Raw genomic sequence first — 25,366 nt, forward strand, 5'->3', positions numbered from 1 at the left:
ATAAATTGCTTGTCCAATGCAAATAAACATCTAACAAATACTACTATCTATCTATCTATCTATCTATCTATCTATCTATCTATCTATCTATCTATCTATCTATCTATCTGTTTTTTTTGGTGGCATCTCTCTAATTCTTGGCCAGAGTACTTACACACCACCTGCCCTTATTTAGTGTTTTGGGGCCGTTAACTACGTTAATAATAATCAGCCACACACCTCCAATTTAGGATCAAGTGGGATGTATCATTCTGCACCTAGGTACGAGCGGATTTGGATGGTTAAAAAAAAGATGGTTAAATTCAGAGAAAATAAAAGAAATTTAAGGGATTGATGCTGCATGAGGCCTTTTGTGTGTCAGATGGTTTGTGGAAGTTGAGTTGATTGCAGTTTTGTTTGGGAACAAACAACTAAAGAACAATATCAACTGAAATGGTAACATTCATGATGTCATGTAGACTTTTTACAACTTGAAATCAAAGTGCTGTCAAAATATGTAGCAACACAGTTCCTCTCACACACCCCATTTACTACCAGTATGCAGACGATGCACATTTATCCAACACTAAAACCCACTTTCTTAACGGATAAAAATCTCCTACTCCTCCAAACATGTGTGATTGAACTTGGCTTTTTGTTACATAAGGTGAAACTAGCTTCCAGAAATACGGGAGAGATTTGCTGAGAAAATGTGAATCTGCCACTGTAATTGCAGCACTTTGATCACTGACCTGTCTAGACCCCTTTAAATCCAATCTGACCTCGGCTCATTACGTCGAGAAACTTCTGACAAACAAAAGATTCAGCTGGTGATGTTTATGTGAGCCTGAGGGTGCAGACATAATTAGGAAGTAGCTCTAGGACAAAGTTTATCAGAGATATTGGCTAATTAGTTTCACAACAGGAGGGGGGATTGGAGGTGGATGGAGGAACAGCAAGACTAAGGGAGGACAAAGAGGAGAGGAACAGGATAGTTTCTGTTTTCTCAGAACGACATCGCGGGTTTCAGCAACCATGACCTGACCCTTTGCGTTCATTGACTTAAATATTCGTGTAAATATTGAATGTACTGAGTCAATTTAGCTTGCAGAATACAGATTCTTTTTCTATAAACTCCTCCCTCGTGTGCTGCTGCCACTACTCAAAATACATACTAATTGTGTAAACAGACAATCACATTATGTATCAGTGCATACAATCTCATATTTACTAACTGCTATCCTCACATAATCAAGTATGTCTCCCTAATTAGTTTTACCCACAATCATCTGGCCTTTACTTCTACACGTCTTTATGAAGGCAAGGGACAAAATAAATAAATAAATAATCTTTTTAAGGCAGCTTTAAAGCGGACATATTTTTGAATTATGGTGATAAACACAGGTTTACCTTCTAACATTTGAGTGCCATCACTGATGTACTGTGTATGCAGGCTGTGTTTGACACTTGAATTAAACTTAAATCACTGGAGCTTATTGTGCAGTCATCCGCTCTGCAAACTCACCCAAACCCAATCAATCGAGTGTAAGCTGCCTGACTTTTTACTCAACGGTTCATATGTGCTCGACAGGGGACAACAAGTAAAGAAATGATCCAAGACAAAAGCATTTGTTATCAAAGACCATATTCATCGAATGAAAAGTCATATTTCACTTCTACAGTGTGCTGGAATAAGAAATCAAGTCTCCCACTGACACCCAATGTATCACAGCGGCCGTGTGTGTGTGTGTGTGTGTGTGTGTGTGTGTGTGTGTGTGTGTGTGTGTGTGTGTGTGTGTGTTGGCTGAGCTGATGAGGATGGTTGTTGGAAAGCTTGTGTACAAAGAATGTAAAATTATTTTAGTCTTGATGTTAAAACAGATATAATAGTGCATATTTCTGACTAAATAGTCAAAAGAGGAAGCCCTAGTTGAGTAGTAGGAAACCAACCTTTATTTAAAAAAGAAACATAAATATACCTACAGGAGTTCAAGATGAACGAAACAAGACCCTACACTTGAAGTAATTGCATAATTCAGATCTGCTTCCAGTCCAAAATAATCATTTCAAATAATCTGAATGAGAAAGAGCCAGGATGAGTTTAAAAGGTTGAAATGTATGAATTGTTTTTTGTAATCACTAAACTGACCTCATGTACCAGGGACACACCTGTAATAATCACTATCATAATGTTTAACCATTGTCTGAACTTCTAAACTAACCACTCCCTTCAACACATTCGGACTCATTTGTTCAACTAATGGGGAAATGACTTGTGCGACGTACAGTAGGGGAATGTTAGTCATGGCTTTGTTCAAAAAGCACAAAAAATGATCACTTCAGAGCATCCTTAACTTCATTACTGCTCAAAATGTTCTACTCCATAGCAAACATGTATATACAAAATACTTAAAAGTTTTGAACATGTAGAGCATTAAGTTAACATTCACACAACAAGCAGCTGCAAAGAAAGAGTTAATGCTCTAAACTATGAGGACTTAAACTCAATGCCACCATTACCAATGCTGTTAGGGAGGACATAATGTTTCACTCAAAGCATAAATCTTCTGAAATAATTACTGGAGAGATAAATCATAAGCTGTGAACTGTGATCAGTTTGACAGCAGAAGCTTCTGACTTTATCATCAGTGACAGAAAAGTTGGAGAAGAACATCTTGGTTAAAAACAATTGGTTACACTATCTTAAATCCAAACTTTCATGTGTCAGTTAACAGTCCAGCCAATACTGCAGATTGCACACGAGGAACCACTGCAACACAGGCACTTCCTTTAAAGTTAAACACAAACATGTGAACGACCACAAAAGGAGCAAGTCTGGAGAGTTGTCAGATCTTTCCTTAAGGTGCATCCAGCCTGTCAGTGTGTGCGTGGGAGACCTTTCCATCGTTCAGTTCACAGGAGGGACAGATGATGAGGACTCGAGACGAATCGTGGAAGGAACGACGGCGGATTGTACTGGTTTGGTGTTTGTATTGTACAGTATGTGTGAATGTGTGTGTACATGTCCACACACAAAAAAATTATTGTGTACGTCCCTCTGAAGGGACGAGGAGGCTGGGTGTGTGTGTGTGTGTGTCTCTTTCTCAGGAGATGGTGGAAAACTCTTTGAGCAGGACGTCCTGACTCAGAGTGTTCAGAGAGACATTCTTCCTCACATTCAGACTGATGGAGCGCACCTGGAGACAGAGAGACAGACAGACAGACAGACAGATTTATTACCAGCTCATATGCTTCAATAAACACAGAAAGGATGAAGCTTCAGGTCCAGTGTGTAACATTTAGGAGGATCTATTGGCAGAAATGGAATATAACATTCATAGGTATGTTTTCATTATTGTATAGTAAGGAAATAAGAATCATTGTGTATTTAAAGTATTTCTGATTATTTGTTACCTTAGAATGAGCTGTTTAATCTACAGAGGAAGAGGGTCTTCTTCTACAGAGTCCGCCATGTTGAACAGCCATGTTTTTACAGTAGCCCAGAACGGACAAACCAAAAACTGTCTCTAGACGAGTGCTGGCTTGCAACGAGTGAGACGAGGGTGGTGGAATCATCAAATACACCTCTAGATGCCACTAAGTCCTACACACTCAGCCTTTCACACCATCCCAGTCCCAGTTCAATTTATATAGCTGCGGAGGACTATAAAACTGTCTGACAGGCAGGAATTACAGGAAGCATCGTAAAAATTAAAGTTCCTTCCTGCTATTATAAACAACAAAATACCTTGTTTATTGTAAACAGCAGTGACAAGTGTCACGTTGCAACAGGAAATGACCACTTTTAGGTGTGCAGAGACCTGGGTGAGTTTATGTGGAGTGACACTCTGCTGTGAACGGTGAGTTCAGTTTGGTAAAGAACTAAACTGAGAGTCTTAGGAGACCACATTAAATCCTCAACATGCACATGTGTTTCCCCCTCTCTCTTACCAGCTCCTTGAAGAAGGCAGCCTCTTTGGGCTGCTCCGAGTATCTCTCAAACTGGTCCAAACCATCCTGAAGTTTGAGCGTCAGTGTGTCATAGTTGGAGCGAACCACCTCCAGCACCTAACAGGGTGAGAGATGAGGTTAACAGAAAATGTTTCATTTTCAGATGAACAGACAGTGTGTGTGTGTGTGTGTGTGTGTGTGTGTGTGTGTGTGTGTGTGTGTGTGTGTGTGTGTGTGTGTGTGTGTGTGTGTGTGTGTCGGTCTATCTTTTGTACTAGTGAGATTTTGTTTTACTCAGACTTTCACAAATAAGGGCATTTAAGGAAGGACTCATCATTTTTAGATCAGAGTACGAATAGAATCAAGCAAAGACAGTATAGTCAATGTGTGTACTGTGGTTTTAAATGCACAGGACACACTTGCTCAGAGTAAAGTCCAGCTGAGATAAGAAAGGGAGCTGAATTCATAGTTAATTATGCAGAGATTCTCCACACTTCCATCCCTGCCATTCCCTCATTCAGCCATGAAATAGCCCACAACCAGACCGTTTCCATTATTTTATTAATGTCGCTGAAACACTCCACACAGCATGAAACATTCACAATGAGATGCACAAGCTGCATGTTGTTATGCTTCCCACAGAAGCTTGATAAAAACACACACTATCCTCCCAAACAGGTCCAGCTTCTATCCAGATAAACATACAGATGTTAAACTACTACTAGCTCAGTTTATGCACACAAACACGTACATATTCTCCTTTAGCCCTGGTAATATATCCATTGTACAGCTGAATTATCATTTAGAAATGTATTAACAGAGGGTTAGGAGCTTTTATTTTCTTTAAATATATCTATATCTCTGCTCAGAAAGAAATGCTGTTTTATTTATTTCAACCTCTGATGGTACACTGATGAAAGCATCATACCCAACTCTCTCTTTGCCTCCATCTCTCTAACAGCTCCCCATCTCCCTCCTCTCTCTGTGGAAATGTGGAGGTAGGTATGAACGATAACCTTAACTAATGTGTGTTTAGGTTTTTTCCTCACCGGTGGAGAATGGAAATGACAGAAAAGGGCTAAATGGGGAATAAAGTATGAGCTATGACGAACTGGTTAAAAGAAAAGAAAAAACTGAGGAAAAGTAAACGGGAAATTAAAGAAAGAGTCAAAGGACAGAGGAGAGACCACTTTACAGTTGACTCAGCTAAGAAAGTTTCTGCATCACTAAGCAGACATGGCTGTGTGCACACAGTTGTCATTGTGTTTACCTTGAAGCGCGGATACAAAAGCAGACAGACAGACAGACAGACAGACTAGAGCAGATCATTTTAATGCTGTGTGTTTCTGGAGGCCATCCATCTTCTAGTGTCACAGGAGGGAATGAAGACGCTCCAGATGGATGGAGTGCAGGTTAGTGTGTGTGTGTGTGTGTGTGTGTGCGCTGAGCATGTATGTCAAAAGACAAGAGGGAAGGGAATGCAAGGTTTCACATTTCATTTAAAAAGCAGAGAGGGACAGAGGCAGAGAAGAGAAAAACAAAGACTGGATCTTCCTCAGATTGACCAAAGTTCACCACATCATTTATTCTTGCCTTCTCTTCCTCTGTTCTGCCCCATAATACAGGTTCAAAGAGTCCACAGCTGTGCACCGACCACTGGAGAGCTACTCTGGTTACATTAATGTTCATCAGTGTGATTCAAGAAGCGACAGGCTGGGATTTTTGTATGAATTTACACGAGTCTTTACCTTGAGAATTATTTTGTTAAACCTGAGGTAAGATAGAACTCTTTTGTTCACACGAAAGCACTTGCTGTGGTTCACTCGAGTCTCTACTGCCTTTTTTATTTTTCAATTCGACCTACATTTTATGAATTCTGACACTAGCTTAGTACATTGTCTAATAAATGAACAATGTCCCAAAAATACCTGAAGAAATACAGTCCGTCTGAAGCAGATAACAGCAGAGAGATGACAGATAACAGGAAATGAGGGGAGAGAGAGACGGGGAATGACGTGAAACACGATAGTCCCCAGCCGGACACATGGTTGATGGTCTGTGCCTTAGACCATGGACCACCAGTGTGTCTCAAAAGGACTGTATTTTATCATTTATAATTATAAAAATGATTGTTAGTATGAGAGCAGATCAAAATTAAGAAATTATATTATAGGGCTGCACAATATGGTAATTATAATTTATTTTATAAAATAGTTGTGAAAAATTGTGACGATGTGACATTTGGTGGGGTCTGTACCAAACACATAACAGATGTCCTGATCAAGGCTTTGTCTGAGTCATATCTATCTATCTATCTATCTATCTATCTATCTATCTATCTGTCTGTCTATATTCTGACATAATTTGACTACAGTAAACTAAGTATACAGTACAATTTGCAATAACAATCCATTAATTAAATAGCTCAGCTATGAAAAATATTATCTGCATCACAGCTTTTCACTGATGACCTCTTATAATATTTTGTATAGAGAGAGGAGAGCCAGTGTGAAAAGGTTGTGTCAGATGGTTTGGACAGTGTCTAGACAACCTGTCCAGTCTCTTACTGAAGCACTCTGTCAGTGTGGATATCTTCATTTAAACAACTGTTTTTTGTTTTTTTCCGAGCTCACTCACAACAACACTGAGTGATAAGAAACAAAGCATGTTTTAGCCGACTGACGTAGCTCGTTCAAATCATCATCAATATGTTAATCAGAGTGTTTCTCTATAGATCACGCTACAGCAGGTATGTTCCCATAACATCAAATAATAAACGTATAGTTCAGTACAATGAGCCATTTTTCACACCGCCTCAGACAAGACCCTTCACAAAAACTCCAATAGCACATTTTGTTTAACCTTAAACCATGAATCCTTGAATCCTATAACCCTCAATGCATCCTGCTGAAATCCACTACATAGCTCAATCTATTATTTTATCTCATTAATTAATAAACATTCCTTCTAAAACAACATGTTACCACTAAGACAACAATATATTAGACTAATGTGCATGGAATAATGGATTTATACATAACTTTCCTTTGCATCGCATCGGCCATTGAAAAACCCATATAGGTCAACCAGCAATACTGGATTCTGCCGTACTTCCAACTGAATTTGTGAGTCTAATTTATTAACTAGTCTACATCACATTACATTGCTCTGATTGGTTTTAAGTCTATCCAATTGCATCCAGGTGTATTTTTGTCTGCGCTCACTGATAATGGCCCTGGGAAATCAAATAGTTACTCCATTTCCAGAATCATTTGCACTTGCGAATTGTTGTTAGGTGGAAAATCATGCAAAACCACTGGCAGCTCATTGACACCAAAGCTAACTTCTGCCTTCCCTCTTTGTGTGAATAAATCAGCAGATAAAAGCAAAGAGGTAATTGAAGAATATAATGAACAAATCCATCACTCTCTTTTATCAGCTTGTAAAAAAAATAAAAAAGTTTTCCCTTCCTCACCGGTTTGACATAAATGATGAGGTTTTATAACGAGCTCGTATCGGTGGAGCTCAGCCTCCTTCCAGACTGAAGCCGTTCATTAATGATGAAGGAATAACTCAGCATTTCAGAGGTTATCCAGTTGCTTAATGACTTAATTCTCACCCTGTTTTTACGTGTGTGTGTGTGTGTGTGTGTGTTGTATATGTATGTGTGTGTGTGTGTGTGTGTGTGTGTGTGTGTGTGTGTTTGAGTGGGACTACTAATTATGTGGATGAATTGCTGCAGACAACAGCACTATTTATTGTACTTTAAGATATATACACACAAATAAATCTATAATCTGAATAATTCAAAGAGATGTTTCCTTTAAAAATACAGTAACAGTTAAATACTGTGTATGTAGGAGAAAATTATGAAAGTTGTTTGCATTTCAGTGTGTCCAGAAGTGACAGCACCTAAAATGTGTTTCACCATCCGTCATGTACAGTGTAAAAAGCTTCATATTTGTTGTGTACAGGGTCCTCCCACCTGCCTGAACTGTGTGCAGTGAATCAGCCATGATGAGTTTTAAACTCAGTGGTGTGTGATAACAACTGCTCTTCTAGGTGTCTCATCACAATAAGCGATGTCTGAGTCATCTATCTCTGTCAGTCAGCTGTAACTACTTCTTGATGAATAGACATTCTATCAAAATAAAATGCGGTGAACCCCTTCTCACACACTCCAAAGTGTTTTCCATTGTGTACTAAAAAATTCATCAAGATTTACTTTTGAAATGACAAGAGTGATGTTTCAGTGGAGTTCAGCCCAAATGGCCCCAAGATGTTGCTGAAGCTCATTTTTATTTAGAAGCAACTTTAGTGAGAGAGTAAAAAGAGGGAAAGTGTGTTGTGTTTACCTGTTCTTCAGACAGCTGAGAGATGTGGTTCACTGCAGCGTACGACTCAATTTTGGGGTTAAAATGGTTGATGATGGCCCTTAAAGACAAAAAGACAGCACGGACATTTTTACATCAAGTCATGCCACAAAGGAGCACACAGCTGTCTATGTTCACATTAAGCCATCTATATTCAAAATATTGTTCTCTTTGTGTTAAGCTGCCACCCAAGCTAACAGCAGTTGATGAACATTGATTTGCTTTGCTTTTTCTGATTTACTGGAAATTTGTCAAATCTGAGTTGACAGAAGTTGGAATTATGACTCTCCAAAGATGTATGAAAACACCTCTGCAAACATCTGCAGGAAAACGTGTTGTACGTCGGAGATTTTACAATATGATGACGTTAGCCTGCCTCAAGTCATAGAAAGAAGATGCGTTTGTGTAAACAGACAATCTTTTGAGGCAACAACTATTGATATTATCTTCTATATACGTTCTATATGTTTGTCAGACAATGTCGTGGTCATAAAATGATGATCAGCACTGCAACCCAGCAGCCTAAGAATAGCTGTCTGATTAGTAGGGAATATTTAAGAGCCGCAATCACATCCTTATTTCATGCCTGTTCCATTGTCTGACAAGTGAAACTTAATCTATAAATGAGAATTAGATGGCTTGGTGTGAACATCGTGTGAAATGCTATTCTGCGCTGTAGCATTAAAACTTCCCTGAATAAGAACTAGGAGTCTAAGCCCAAACTATGATAAATAGCCCCAGACCAAAATACAGAAAGTACTTTTGGCTATGTAGTGTTCAATTTCAACCAGCCTCCCTCTAATTTTAATGTGTGTGTGTGTGTGTGTGTGTGTGTGTGTGTGTGTGTGTGTGTGTGTGTGTGTGACTTTCTGGAAAAGCGATTTGTGGGATAACCTTGTTAAGGTGCAAACGGTGTGAAGGTTTGTAGTTGGCAATTTTGACCAGTTACAGACGGGCTGTTTAACACAAAAACTCATTTCTATTAAATTTTGTCTCGATGCCTCCTTCATACTGTTTCAGCACATCTGGGAATTTCAGATGTAAATTCAGAGGCGATCTTTTCCAGCATTAGCATATATATCTATGAAATAAACTGCGTTATACGTTGATGCAATAAACACGGTTGTAAGATGAAAAGCTTATTTTGTACTGGCTTAGAGTATGTCATATATCAAATAAATTAGAGAGAGAGAAGTGAGGAGAATTCTCCGTAGTGCTGATTCTGTTGTCATTTCCATGTTGGAAGCAAGCGTACGGAGGAATGAACTGATGGGAGTAAAATTGGTGCTTTCATTTGAAGTCTCTGTGGGTTCTTTATACCCCTCTGCCTCCATTCATATATTCATCTATTCTTTCAAATATTGCTCTTTCAATTTTCTTCCTCCCCACCTTCCCTTTAACCCTTCTGACTGCTTATTCAAGCAGTGGAGTTTGCTCCATTAGGAGCCCTGCTGAGGGGGAGAATCCTCTGGGTGTATGCCACTCGTACGGGTGCCCTGGGGAGCCTCCAAGCCAGGGTGACCTCAGAGGATCATCCCCTCAGAGAAGATGGAGGAGGGAAGAGAGATTACAGGGGAAAATGGTGGCGGAGAGACCAAGTGAAGTACGTGTGTGGACCAGAGCAGGGTTGGGATGACAGAGATTAAGGTTTTAAAATTATTGAATAGATGGGCCAAGGGGAGGAAGTGGTGGGAGAAAGGGAACAGGCTGGGGAGGGAGAACTTAAATCACAGTTCCAAAGACTTAACTTCATTCACTTTATTTTGACCTTTCTCCCTCACATTCTTATTTGCAATTCCCTTCAATCCAATATGACTCTTTTCTCCTTCTCATGATATACTATTTGTGTGTGCGTGTGTGCGTGTGTGTGTGTGAGTTTTTACCGAACATTGACGAGGGCATGTGTGACTTTGCTGGCTGCTTCCTTCCACTGGCCCGTATTGGTTGATACTCTCAGAACTGGAAGGCAGAGAATGACATATAAACTATAATTAGATGCACAAATACATCTCCTTTAGGCCCCTAACTAAACAATCTGATGATTTTTTTTCTCAATGAATCGAGTAATCAAGAAGCTGGAACCAGAGGATGCTTGCTAGACAAATGACTTAAAGGATTAATCTATAATCAACATAATATTTACTATATTAAAATAGAGCCATGTTATACTCATCACTGCTTCGGTCTTCTCCAACAGAAAAACTGCTTTCATTTACTAATTACTAGTTCACTAATTAGCAATGGGAAGGGAAGGCTAGAAGACTTAAATGTGAAAAATTTGCAGGAAGCTTTGTTGACAGTACCTTAACACTGATTGGGAAAACTGCAAAGTGAAAACACTGGAATTCATTGGTGAATAAATCTAGTATTTCTGTTATTCAGAGGAACTGAGAGCAGCAGATTGGTGAGTATGATATGACTCTTATCACTGTTCAGATGGAACTGGAGCTGCAGAAATGTACATTATGCTGCAGTTGGCTACAGTGGTGGATTTTACCCAGCTTTTATTTGCTCATGGTGGCTTTTAATTGAGACTGACATTATTTGAACAATAGCTTTTATATACAAATTGTTTCAGCTCTAGTCAGGTTAAACTCTGGTGTTTCTAATAACATACCCATACAGTAGAGGTTGTCAAAGACCTGGTGCATTCGTACGATTTCATAGTACAGCTCGTCGTAGCTGTTGGAGGTGGGCAGGAACGTGTCGCCATATGTTATGAACATGTTGAAGAGGTTCACAACCTGGATAGGGAGATACACAGTAGTTGACCACACACATAATGTCTCTAAAACAAAAACTAATCCAACAGGAGAAATGAGAGAAGAAAAACAAACCAAGAATAGGATTTCTAAAGGGAAATCAAATTTATACCACATCAGTTTCTGCATACGCAGCCTGTTTGGCCTCTTTGGCCTCACTAATAAAAGGGGTTTAGACTCTTGTGTGTGATTTGACTCATATGCACAGCTGGACCACAAGCAGCAGCACTGATACAGCATCTGGCAGTGGACACATATCCCTGTGAAACTAATTTCCATTGTGGGCTGTACTCTGTCAAGGTCCTGTCTGCAGGCTTTGTGAGTGTGAGTGTGTGTCTCACCAGTAAGGCCAGATGAAAGATGTTGTGCTTGGCCAGCAGCGTGGTCTCATTTGACAGCAGGAACTTCAGCAGGTTGATGAGAGCTGTGCAAAGGGAGACATGCACACATTAAAAATAATAAAAAATAATAAAATAGTATCATCTATCTATCTATGCCATATTATGTGTATATAATACCATACCATCTGCCTCTCGTCCACATGCACTCACACACCTATACTACCTATATACATATCATTGTAACTTTACGTTGTTTTCTGTTGTTATATGTACTTTATGTCCACCGTCTGTACTTGTAGTCCACGTGGTGTGATGTATTTGTTCCTCATGCCATCATCATCATCACTTAATTTCACCAACATTTTTTTTTTTTTTTAAATGAAATAATCTGGAGTGTTGATAGTTGTCTACCAACAGAGGCATGTGGCAGCAGTCCGCTTTCCTCAGTGTGCATCTCTATTAAGGTAGATAATGGAAACACGGGAGGGGGGGATCCTTTCAACACCAAATCAAGTCCAAGAGGAAAACTAAACCCATAAGAAGAACTAAAATGTGAGTACATAAAAAAAGCTTTTAACAAGCTTCAACACAAGCTGGCACAACAACACGCAAAAATAACATAAACACATCTATTGCTTCAATTTTTTTCTCTGCAGTCTTATTTCATGGTATGCTATTATCACCACCAGGAGGAGAGAGTCTGTGTCATTCAGGGAATTAAACTGATCATTGGTCTGATTAGAGGAATTTGTATTCTAATGAGACTCAGGGCTATGGGGCCATTACAAGCTGAAATGTTCTCCTATTGTGTGTTGACCAGGCTGAAAACAAGGCCACCAGGATGGATTGTGCTTTCTTTAGAGACTCATTATCCAATCTCAATGATGCAATACATTTCCCAAAACAACACGCCCAGTGACTTCAATAGGAAATTGGCTTTGTTTTACAAAGGCAGTACTTATTTACTCAACTCTTAAAGTGATGCCCAGCCAATCAAAACATTTTATAAATTTAAATTATTCATGAGGTGTTGTGAAAAGGTTGGAAAATTAAGTTATGAACATGTGATGACGTCCAAAATCTTTTATTTAACACACTTTGTTTGCAAAGACAACCGAAATCAGCAGAAAGTGTAAAAAGGGAAAAATTATCCCTTGCTTTAATTTTCTGGTTGTACATAGTTACAACTACCATATACAATATATCTTAGAAAGGGAGGCTGTACTGCACAGCAGTGTTGCAAAGTGTGAGGAGCTATTTCAGGCTCTCCTGGTTTTGGAAGTAAAAGTCCTGATTGTTTTTCCCATAGACAATGTTACGTAACTAACAGCTGGAGCACTTGTACAGCCTGGATTAGCATGAAACTCTCCGGATCAAATCATCAAAAGATTAACAAAAAAAGAAGTGAAAAAAGTATAAGGCCTTGGACAGAAAAACTGCTTAAATCAATTAACATTTACATTTTGGGTCACTTTTGGATGAATCAGTGACAATGACACAACCTCTTGTTCACAAATTCAATGACAAAATGTTTTGAATTTGACACCGCTCTGATTCGTGCCTCTGACAGGCTCCTTCTCTATAGGAAAGGTGGCTGAGGATCATGGGTATTGTAGTATTTAAACCTGACTTTTGATTGATCAAAATGACTCAGAAACAAATTTAAAATAATTAGAACTAGTGGCAAAAAAAAAGCACCTATATGTTTGGTTTCTACAGTTTATCCTCAGGGTGACATAAATGTCTGTACCAAATTTTACCTGCTGGTGCCGCTAGACAAGAAGTCAGGGAGTTGTGTTAATGAATGAATGAAAAGAGTAAATGCAGTGGAGGAAGAGGAGCCTGAAAACTCTGACCGTCTGTTTTCAAAATGGATGAGGACCTAGAAACTATCACCAAATTAAGTTTTATTTCCTGCTTTACTTCACTTTCTTTGTTCTCTGATCACTGCTCCCTCACCCTCATTCACTATTTAAATCGCCCAACCACCACCACCCCATCCCTCTCGTTCCTTGTTCCCTCATAACAAAGTTATGGTTTGTTGCCGGCTTCCTGACCTGAATAATGGCAACAACAGACCGAAACTTTGTTTTTAACGTTAATAAATAACATTATTTAGTTCATGCAACTTTGGAAATACTGCACCCACAGCAGGGAGATTTTGCCTCCAGGAACTATCACACAGGAACTAATTTTAGTCTCTGGTTCCTCCAGTCAAAATGCAAGTTAAGCTTTTGAGCTCCTCAAAAGGTTCTTGGTCCCTTGAGTTAAGTTCCTGCCTACCCCATTATTTGATACAAAGGTTTGGTGTCTTTACCTGACCACAGCTCTCTCCACGTGTAATGTAACCTGATTCTGCACTTCTTCTGGTAGCACAGGAGTTTGTGGATGATCTGTACACAGCGCCTGTGTAGGAAATGAACACATAAAACTGTGGTGATGGAGCTGGTTGGTGAATGAAACTAGAAAAATGCCTGTGCGTGATGTGCATGTCTTCTCACAAGTATAAATCCATGGGGAAATCCTTCATCATGTGAGTGACAATAAACTCCACCATCAGATCTAGACAAATGAGTATAGACAAAGAGAAAAAATAACGGTTAGAAAGACACATAAATTGCACAAACCTTTAACCTCAAATATCATTTTGGCTGCAATAATGCAACATCAAAGGAAAGAGAAATTGAACAAGATGAATGCATCTTCTTTCCTAGTAGTGCAAGTTACAGTGCAAAAACAAACAAAGCTATCCAGGAAACAAAATCTGCCAGTAAACATGCTGGGGAAGAAAAGTGGGAAAATGTCCAGAGAATTCATATGATCTATAACATGAATTAATGACTAAGTGCCTCAGTATTCCTCGTACCTAGAACAGCACACACCAGCGGCCGTGAAGGGATGTTCTTGTCCACGGCTTTTTTTCTGTGCCTCATGGGCTGAAAAAATTATTTAAATATACAGAAAGCATGTAAATACACATAAATACACTGTACTTAACATACTAGAAATGGAAAATGTATCAGCATACTGCCTAACTGACTAATAAGCAATATTGTACAAGATAATATTTGTATCTTGATGTATGTCACACAACTGTCAAATGTAGCAAACATGATACATTTTTATGGTCTGTATCCAGGAGTGGGTTTACATTCACGCAAGTATCCGGGTTACAGTCGGTTTTATCCAGTGAGTTTATATATTAAACTTCATGAGAAACTTGGTTACAGTAATTGGGGTAGAGGATTTAAGCAACCTGATTCCCCCAGGTAGTTTTCTTTCTGGAGAACACCGATTTCCCTGCCATGTATACACATATCCGGCTTTCTAATTGGCAAGTATGTACATAATCTCTACAAAGAATAGCTGAAGCACCCACAATATATACTTAAACTTTCCCATCACTATCCCTTTACACGTTCATATGACAGGAATAGGGGTCTGACAGGGAAAAATACCAAATAACATGTAATACAGTCCCTAATAAGCACAATTATATGTTTTTTATTTTATTTGTTCCATCATTTCTGTGCTCACTTTCACTCACAACCAGAAACTCACCATTCTGTGGAGATTGACTCTGAAGTTCATGTTGTCATCATGAAGAAAGGCATCAGCGTACTGGTCCTATCACACACAGAGGTGAAGTCAGAGCAAAGACAATATGTGGAGGGTGCGAATGTTGCAGCAGTGTAACTGCTACCTACCTCAGCTATGCAGGTGAGGATGATTAGGCACAGTCTGGCACTGTTGAGTCGATGCTCATCTGGAAACACAAATATGAGACTCTTAACAGGCAGAAAGCAAACAGAGGGACGGGCAGTGTTTCTGTTTTGGTGTTTTGAGAGGAGTGACTGAAACAAATGTTTATTAAGTGTGATAACAGTTGTGGGATTGAAGTGCAGTATTTATTTGTCACTGCTGTCTAAGACTACTACGTGAGGACATTTCAGGACAAGAAAAACTGAAAGAATGAAGGATTAGAGGAAAGTAGAGTGACAGAGATAAAGAGGAAGAGGGCATGAATGTTTCCGTTTACCTTTTGTATCCTGCATTACAATGGAGGCGTACTTGAGGAAGGTGATGAGAAGGTTGCTAGTCTGCAGGTTGGGATCCAGGGGGAGTTCTGGGTTGTTCATCACTACACAGCAGATGTACAAATAAAACATCAATCAATTTTTGTGTAAATTATTATGGAGAAAAGGGGACATATATATATATGAACCAGACAGAAAGACCATAATTGTGAAAAATCAAACTTTAAGTCACAAAACTGTGCAGTCACTTCCAAGTCAGTTATTCCAAAAATAATGACGTCCTCAAAACCTGAGCCTAAACTCCAAAGTCTACTGTCTAAAAGTGGGAATAAAAAGAGCTGTCAGCCTTGTTTGGCCAGACGCAGGGCTCATTCAAGCAAATAACAATATTACAAAAAGTGATGTCCCATTACTGTAGCTACTGTAGCTCGCTGTGTCTTCCAGAAAAGCATCTTCATCCATTTAAAAATCTCTGCTCACTGAAACATACAGCTTGTTTCATGGATAAATGATGATCTAGTCATTTCTATATCGCTCCTTCCCGCCAAACCCTCATTTGTTTCCATCTTCCTCAAATCTCTACAGCGCTAAAGACAGAAATCACACTGTCAAGAAACATATCATCACAGGGTGCTATACTGTGGAAGGAAAAAGTATATTCCCGACATGTTATTGCAGACATATACGAGACACGTGTGTGCAATTATTTCTGGTCCAAGTTGGGGGTCCCCTAAGTGCTGAGGCTCCCATGACATGGCGTAATGCACGCTGCATGTGAAACATTCATCTGTGTTTGAAGCTAGAGGTTAATATTTCATACAGAAAATGGCTCTTAGGTTTGAAGCAATGGAGGGAGAGCTCGCCAGAGATAGAAACATGCACCTTTTAACAGTTATAGCATGTGTGAATGCTAAATGACTTGCAACAATGTTCACCTTCAATGAAACCCAAAGTGACAACCATGCACTCACGTTTAAAGAGATAATACTAAGTATATGGGATGTTGTAAGAATCAGATTATTAAAATGGAATGAAACCACATTAGAAGTGCCATTAATTGCATATGAGCATCTCTCTTCTATCAGATAACCTTTAAATCTGTTGAATATTTGAAAAGGCTGCTGGTGTGGGTGCATGTGTGCCTCTGTGTTGAGTGTGTCTGTTCAAGGCAGAAGTGAGTGAGAGTCACCATGTTTGGAGGGAGAGTTTTTAAAAATGGATGTAAAAACACTGTTAAGATTAAATTGAGGCAAAGAGGCATCGACCCTTGATGTCAAAAAGCTTTTTAAAAATCCTTTTACTCCATTTTCTACCATTTCAGGTTTTGACAGGATCAATATTTTCAGTTTAGTTCAGTTCTGTTTCAAAGGTGAGGCTGTCATACAAAATATATGTAAAGATAAAGAATTGTCAAGACAAGGTTGTCCTCCCCTGTAAGCTCTGATGTCCTTCAAGGAGGAACACACTAAAGGTGAATTTTGCTGCCAGTATTTAAGGCTATAAGATGCAGTTCCTATAATCACCACTAGACAAAAACAGACTACTAAAGCCAATGGAGAAAACCTCCTGTTTATTTTAGGGAAAGCAAAAAAGTTTTCAGGTCACGTTTTGCAAATAATTGAATTTGTGATGCCAGGTGGAAGGTTTTGACAATATTGCAAATATGTTCAGGTAAAAGGTGTTTGACTGACATTATAACAAATATTACCTATACACTTAACCATGAAGACTGCATTGCCTAAACCCATTTTTCTCCATAATCCTGTTGCGATTCACAATGAAAATGTGGCTCCAAAACCTGACAGGAAGGCAGTGAAGGCAACTAGTAGACTCTAATACAGACTCCCCTTCAGAAACCAATAGGTGATGTCACAGACATCAGCCATCTATGTCTCCTTAAAAATAAAAAAAAGAAGTGTATGACTTACTATCTAGGGAGGGCGGTGTTGTGCCAAGTGGTGTTGTAGGTGTGGTTGGAGTAGGGGTGGTAGGTGTGGTTGGGATGTCAATCTCAGGGTGGCTCTGTTGAAAGACCGAAAACACATGTGAAATTACATTAATGGTGAATAGCTGTCCCTTGTGTCCCATAATGTACAGAAGGGATTGTGCACCTTTAAAGAAATATGTCCTAATAGCAGCATAACATCACTGTATGTACGTCAACTCTTCTTTTGACGTACTTTTCTCATTATCAGAGATCACATCTCAGATGCCATGACTTTTTCCAATGTTTCACAGTAACGGGAAGAGAGGAAAAGAAGAAACAACGAGGACTGAGGAGTACAAAAATGCTTTGCGAAATGTGTTAAAAACCAACAATAAAGTTTGCCAAATATATCCCGGATTTGTCATAAAATTCTCATTATTCTGCATGTTCTTACTGTAATAGATGACTTTTCCCATTGTGATTTTCAGACTATGCAGACCCTTAACAAGCTGCCAAGCTCTCTTATTTTGGAACACCCACAAAGCTCTTCTGAGCAAGAAAGGAAAAACACATTTCTGCTAGATAGATTTCATGTTGCTCCTTCCCAACTTTCTTTTGTGTGACCATGCAGGTATGGAGGCCTCTACGCAATACAACTGAGGGAATAAGCTCCAACTGGGCCTCTACATGTTTTCATCAAAAACAGGTGAGCACATGCACACTAGGAGAAAATGTCCTGTATCTTACCTGTGCTAATACGGTGATGAAGTTGCGGTTAAGGTGCACAGCTTCATAGAGTGCCAAAAGAATTGCTTCATTTGTCCTTGCGAAGAAAGAGAAGTCAGTGGTCAGAACCAGATACTTCTTTTAGCAAGTAAAATCTTCACATATTAAACTGTCAAGAAAAAGGTTTAAGGCTTTGCTCCAGTCAAGCTCAAGAAACAAGAGGGAGGGGTCAGCAGTGGTGTTTTATTTACAATCGCTTCATGCAAGAGCAGGTCACTTTTTTATTTTCTGTATCATTAACTCCTGCACAATGTGTGTAACTACTAATCCATCATTTTCCAAATTTCTTTACATTAAATTTTTATGTTGATAAATGAGTTGACATTAAAGATGTAAAACAACAGTAAACACTGTTTACAGATACAAATAATTGGCTGCATTTTTAATATTGTCACCCCCAATGTTTTCATTAATTTACTGTAAAATCTAAACAACATGACGAGGACAGCAATCAACAACTTTAGAGTGAAAATGTTAATAACAACAAGTCTACACTGTGTGAGTCTAAACTGTCACTCTTAAAAACTTTTAATGTTTTCTCTTACTGTCACATGGTCATGATAAACATGCTCAAATGTTCCCCCCAACAAATGATGAGGCTGTGCCTTGAGCCAATCAAATCTGAGTCTATGCTATGGCAGCTATGGCAGCTACAGCATTCACAGATTCACATTTGAGTTTAAAAAGGCATACTATTTAAATAATAATATTTAAATTATTCACATATTACCTGGAAAATCATACTGATAAATGTGGATGAATACCATATGTAATGTACTGTATACACATGCTGCTGAAAACCACGTGTGCTAAGATCTACTCAACAATTTCAGTTTGATTACTGTTACCATTAATGCAAATATGTTTATTTAAACTAGAACCTTTTACACAATGAAAAAAAAGAGGATGAGTAAGAAAACACAAGAATCACTTTGCACTTACTGTACAGAGAGTTTCTCATCAGCATCTGCTATAAACATGCTGCCCACCTGTGGAGAGATGAAGGATCAAGCTATCAGTGTTGAGAACCAAACACATCCTAATGGAAGAAATAACAATCTATTTAAAATATATCTACTGTAAAAATATGAAGTAAGAGTAAGATCCTACCATACTAGTGAGGGTAGAGAAGAACCCACCCTGGTTCTCCTCTTCTTTGTCTTTGTACTGCCTAAAAAGGGAAAGAAAGAGAAGAGAAAAAGACAGATGTGCAGAAAGTAAGCAAATAAGTAAAAAGAAGTAATGAAAAAGTGTTGAGAATGACAAATAAATTGAAGACAGGAAGGGCCACACAGCAGCAGAGGCAGAGATATATGTTCTCACTCAAACACAGCACTTCTAACCCAACATCTCCTTCCACATCCTGCAATTTATCATCTAAGGGGCATTCAGCTTATACACAAAACAATGAACTGTATGGAGCCGTCATCCATCACTTTGATGCGTCTGTCTCTGCACACAGACAGACAAGACCTTCTTCACAAACAGCATTTTAATTTCCAAACCTTGACTCATCAAAAGATGCATTATAGACTGCCAAAGAAAACTGTTGGATATAAATAACTACAAGTATAAATGGCCTGTTTTTTGTTTTTTTCAGGAGAATAGAAATAGAACATTTGTGGGAGACATCAAACTAAACTGATGACGCTGGCAGCCAACGCATCATTAAAAACATGTTTTTGACACATGGACAGTTTTAGATCTCACCTGTTATATTCTGTCAGAGCTTGGTGGACAACCATACCCATTCCCTGGGAAAGGAAAGAAAAAATCCTTTGATAATTGCCTGATGTGAAGGTCAATACCTACATTGCACAGGCTGTTTGTTGTTCTGCAGTTAAAAAGACACAGAAAGTGACAACATACTTACATCTAGTGTCGGCTCATCGTCCACAATGGAGAGCTTCACAATGTAAGGATTCACAGACTAACAAACAGAGACAATCACTGAAATTAGAAGCTATTAATTACTTGACACAAATATTAGGGATAACACTTTGTTCACACCCACTATTATTCCAAATAAGACAATATTTTGCATTTGATAAGGGTAATGTGAACAGCATACATGGTTTGGATATTACTAAACAGGACTTATTCCAAGTGGAGCTTTTCCAATTAAGACATGTGGGATATCCCGATTTGCACAAATGTCGCGAAACAGAGCTTTTCAAGAAGGTGATTGAGTGAATGAAAGAGGGAGGCTGTGTTATAATGTCTGCCACCGGTGGAAAACTCTGAAAATAAACCCTCTTTTGATGCAAGAGGCCAAATGGTTCAAGCGACTCCAGCTGTTCCACTTTTACCACGGGAGCAACATGACTGTGGTTTGAAAATGAGGGAAAGGGAAGGAAGGATGCATTCTACCTGCATGTAAACAGGAATATTAGTGCATATTGAGTTTCAGTTTTCATGTAAATAGCTTAGTAAAAATACATTTTTGGGATAAGCGGAATATTTTGTGCTTGTAAAACAGTCATGGACCCTTAAAGGACAATTCTCGTTTTTTGTCCCCTGGCTCAAGGGGCTCATCTACAGTACATACAGTATCAACAGACAGGCAGAGGGCAACGGTTCAGTAATGCAACTAAAAATAAAGATCAGCTTTCTTGGGAACAAACAGGGAAGAAAGCCTGTGTAAATGTGGCTCATGAGACGAATGCATCTCGATAAGTTGAATTTTTAACAGTATCAGACTAAAAGACAGACTGATGCGGCAGATTTTAGATGTCATACAAATTTTGGAGTAGACGTTTTACGAAAGTAAATGCAAAGGTGGCTCCTCTTTGCTTACACATGCATCCAAACTTTGTTCCTTATCCTTTTATCCCCATCCCACACAGACACTCTTATCCTTCCAGGAAATAACTGGAGAGGGAAGTGAACTGGAACTCATTTCAGAAAGCATGTTTGCTTCTCAGTCATCAAAATATAGGATATAAATATAAATACTTTGATACCTGACATAACCCAGGCCAAAGATTGTATGTACATCTGGTGCCTTGTAAAAATATTCTGTACAGTTTCCACCTGCACAAATATCCTGCTGATGTGTTCATGGATTAACCTTTTTCCTTCCTAACTTCACTGATTTTACTCATCTGAGCTTTTGCCACAAAACTGCAATAAAGAAAGATAAATTCAAATAAATCTTCACTTTTATTATTCCCTCATGTTCCCCTTGTGTCTGGTGTAACTTAGAATCGAAAAAGATTTCCTAGAGATGACACATCTGTACTGTACATACTAAAAGAAACTTCAGGGGCTGCTTCTATTACATCCTCTATCGTACACAGCCCAGCAGCACAAATATCAGTATCTGAGAGACAGCAGGGGAGAAAAACTGTGGACGAAAGGAGGACTGATCTCTGGAGCTTTTGAATGCACTTTGAGTATCAATTCAGTGACACTTTAGAAGGATTTACTAAGGCTCCCGGCTGCTCAAAAGGCTTTTCTATCAACAAAACAAGTACAGTTCCGTGTGAGTATATGTACACACCTCATATTTCCTGTAGTTGACCAGCAGGGCCAAGAGGACCACAGCATCATAACCATGCTGCCCTCTACTGGACACATCTGACAGAATCTGAGGAGGGGAGAGAGGGAGAACAGAGATGATCAAATTGGGAAGAAAGATGGTTTTAAAATAAGATATAAATCCCGGAATTACAGTAGACATAGTCTAATCACTTACCTGTAGAATGGCTTCAAAGATGCTGTTGATCATCACATATTCCAGTATAGTGTTCTGACTAATATTGTCCGTTACCTGTAAACACATTTTTCCACTTATTTATGAGGTTTTTAACAACACAACAAGCACAAAAAAGTCTATCTTGTTACAATTCATCTTGCTGTTTGTCTTACCGTCACTAAACACAACAGCAGTTTGAGACAAAGGCTCTTCAGACTCTCTGAGCCATCTCCACAAAGAAGGCTGTCCAGTCTCTCCATCAGGTCCTGCAGGAGACACAACCACAAGGCATGAATAAACACAAATAATTTCTTCCACTCCTTTCTTCCCCTCTCAAGGTACTGTCCACACACCTTCATCCTTTGCTCAGCCTTGTCAAACCCCATGAGCATGTTGATGATGTCAAAGCCAGATGCAGACTTGTTCTTCTGGTGAACCCCCCGGAAAAGTGCACAGAGAGTCTGGGGAGAGAGGCAGAGGAGCACAGGCGTTGCTAAAAGAGTAAAAACTGTTAAATGTTTCACATAAACACAAAAATGTGTTTCAGTCTCATGTCTTTTTGGCTCTGTAGTGGTGACACAACACTGCCGGGATAATTTGATTACAGTTTGAGTCTTCCTGGCATACTTCAAATGCTTCTGATGTGATGTAACATGTGCAATGTAACCTGTAGCTGAAAGTGTAGGTGATCCCCCTGAGCGTTAGTTACCTGCAGGGCATTGACCACTTTGATCTGGTGCTCCTCTCCCAGGGCCTGAACACAGTGGTGGAACAGAGAGTTGATGTTGTCCTGGATCCGCTGAACCTCCTCCCCATCTACACTCTCCAACTTGGACTCCAGGTACTCTAGGTTCACCTGAAACATGGAGGAAGGGGTTGTGTGAGAGAAAAATATATTTCGGGGTGCAAAGGAAGAGATGTGGAACAGTGGAAAATGATTAGAGGACCAAAGTTATTAGGAAGTACTGACAATTTCAAAAAACCCTTCTGTCAAACCAGCATCAACTCAGCCAATTAGAAATCGAGCGAAGCAGAGCAGCTGCAGTCTATGCAAATTAGACCACCTGACAACTATCACAGTCCTACACTGTGGAGTAATCTGTACGGTATTTGTTTGGACTGTATCTGATTTGTGCACATCATTACTTCCTCTTTTTCTCTACAAAGTGTGCTATCTCGTGCCACAACTATGTAATGATTATGAGGCTTAAAGTGAAAACAGACAGATACCACATAGGTAGGATCCTCCTACATACCTATGATAATTTCAGTTTTTCTTCACATTGCCTCTTTTCTCCAAAGTATTGCAAGTTCTATACATATTTTTTAATCAATTCAATAATTTTGCAGACTTTTTGAAGACTCGTATTTCTGACATTATCCATATGTCTCAGTTAGCTTTACTGCTACTATTGTGAGACACCAACACAATACAGATTATACAGTATTTAACACAATACAGAGATACAGTATTTCATGTACACAGAACACGTTCTACTCAACATGTTGCTGCTCTTTGTGTAATAATATTCTTCTTTTTCACTTTACCTTCATAAGGAACAGCTCATCCCAGAAGCGAGCGTTGTTTTTGGCTGGGTCTTCTTTCTAAATTAAAGAAACAGACAAGACTTTATTTACATTTCGGCACAATTTTATTTCTCTTTACTTCCCACCGCTGACATTCTCCCATCGTCATACTCACTGCAAAAATCTCATCGTACATCAGCACCACCTTCTCCTTCAAGGGTTTCTTAGAGGACGACGTCCTCCTCAGCAACCCTGCCTTCTTCTCCACCTGAGACATGACTAAGTCTGAGAAAAGAAACACAGTGAGAGAGATACAGATGTATGATATAAAAAGAAATGGCGTAAATAACCAAGATTTTTTTTCTCCTCAGGGGGTTTGTTAAAAGATAAAGTGGACAATGTTCAATATTTATGTTATACTGAAAATCTTCCACAAAAAGACCAAAACCAACATTGTGTTATTCTGTCTCTGTACTTTCCATGTTTCCCAGCCTCAGCCCCCCATTCTTTAACAATGAGGACATGAATCTTAAATAACCAAAAAAAAAAAACTATATAGTTTCATATTCAAAAACTGGTAATTTCCTGAAACCGTTTGGCCTTGTAACAGCAAAGCTACTCACACAGGAGTAAATAGTGTGTTTGATTGGGAGCATTTTCAGCCCTGGATTTGATGCAGCAGTGTGATGATGATGCATGTGGAAGTGTTCATAATTACAAAGAAATGTGTCAGCCAGTGCAACAATGTGGCTCATTAATGGATTAATGGATCATCTTTGGAAAACAGTAAAAGGTGTAAGGCACAGAGGAAGGCTTGGGCCACATAGGCAATCCTTATATTAGCAGGATCAATTCACTGATGCTGGCTTTCACTGAATAGTAACCTGTATGGCCACTACACAAGTCTGCTGCCTACTGTGTCCTCATAGACATTCATAACGCCCTTTCTTACGTAACCTATCTGTCACCTGTTATGAGGAATAACTATCTAACGTTAGTGTTATTGATTGGTTCACTAACTTACAGTTATAGTAACTATAGACAGTAAACAGCTGGACAACTGAGATATTACAGCCACAACTAAATGAACGTTATTAAGTCAGCAAAATAACCTGCTAAGCAACGTTTAAATAATTCACTTAAGTTAGCCAAAGCGGTATTGGGTGGGCTCAGTAATTATCAGCTGACATTAGTTAAAACTGATGGCACATGATAACAGCTAACGTTAGCTGACCTAGCGTTAGGTTGGGATGGGCTGCTGGCTAACTAATGTTAGCTGGGTTCAACTGAACTAACTAACGTTAGTCAACGACAAACAACAACGAGGTCATGTTAACGAGCAGCTGTTGTTGTCTGGTCGACACAAGACGGACTCTTAGTTTATTAGCAGCTCGGCCACCAAACGTAGATTTAACGTCAGTGAAATGTTCAGTCTCCGCAGCTAACGCTAACGCTAGCTAGCTAACGGCTGTCAGACAAGAAGTGTAACTCTGATTAAGCGCTAGCTGTTACCTTTAATGTGATGATGTGGTTACTGACAACGTTACTGCGTGACATTATTTAAGTGTGTGCAGCTCAGTTAAGAGTGTGCTTTGTTCTTACCTCAATTAAAGTGTTAACATCTGTGTCGTAAATGTAGTTCATGAACCTTTGTGACAACAACACTAGCTTCTGCTAGCACACTGCTATCATTAGCCTCCTGCTGCTCCTCAGGGTCCTAGCGCCTCACACATGATGGACTCCATGATGGTCACTACATTTATTAATCGCTTTGAAACAGACCTGTAAATTAATAAACAAATCAAAAATATACTTTAGGTAAAAGGATAGTTTTCACACGAGTACATGTTTTGTTCATTTATAATATAAAATGTCTATTGAACACTGAAAATAAACTTTGTTGTTATGCCATGCTGTTGATTCTGATCTCCCCAGTAATCACAGTCTTTTCTGTGTGATGTTGTGGTTTATTTTAAAGCACGCCTG

The 25,366-nt window shown here is 39.1% G+C and overlaps 1 protein-coding gene across 1 annotated transcript; it reads right to left on the reverse strand.

Moving 5' to 3' along the window:
• Positions 1-1,909: 1,909 nt before the first annotated feature.
• On the reverse strand, positions 1,910-25,082 carry armh3 (armadillo like helical domain containing 3). The gene is made up of 26 exons (XM_051385023.1): positions 24,983-25,082; positions 23,556-23,665; positions 23,402-23,458; positions 22,563-22,709; positions 22,207-22,314; positions 22,027-22,119; positions 21,854-21,928; positions 21,659-21,745; positions 20,030-20,086; positions 19,867-19,910; positions 19,267-19,327; positions 19,099-19,145; positions 18,118-18,193; positions 17,372-17,465; positions 15,446-15,547; positions 15,114-15,172; positions 14,968-15,033; positions 14,273-14,342; positions 13,908-13,968; positions 13,724-13,812; positions 11,407-11,489; positions 10,921-11,047; positions 10,187-10,262; positions 8,286-8,364; positions 3,931-4,047; positions 1,910-3,176 (listed from the first exon to the last, which is right to left on the reverse strand). The coding sequence occupies exons 2-26, from the start codon at positions 23,655-23,657 to the stop codon at positions 3,084-3,086; spliced, it is 2,070 nt and encodes a 689-aa protein (XP_051240983.1). The 5' UTR covers positions 23,658-23,665; positions 24,983-25,082; the 3' UTR covers positions 1,910-3,083.
• Positions 25,083-25,366: the final 284 nt, after the last annotated feature.

The sequence above is a fragment of the Dicentrarchus labrax genome, unplaced genomic scaffold (genome assembly GCF_905237075.1).
Source record: "Dicentrarchus labrax unplaced genomic scaffold, dlabrax2021, whole genome shotgun sequence".
In the NCBI taxonomy this organism is placed as follows: Eukaryota; Metazoa; Chordata; class Actinopteri; family Moronidae; genus Dicentrarchus; species Dicentrarchus labrax.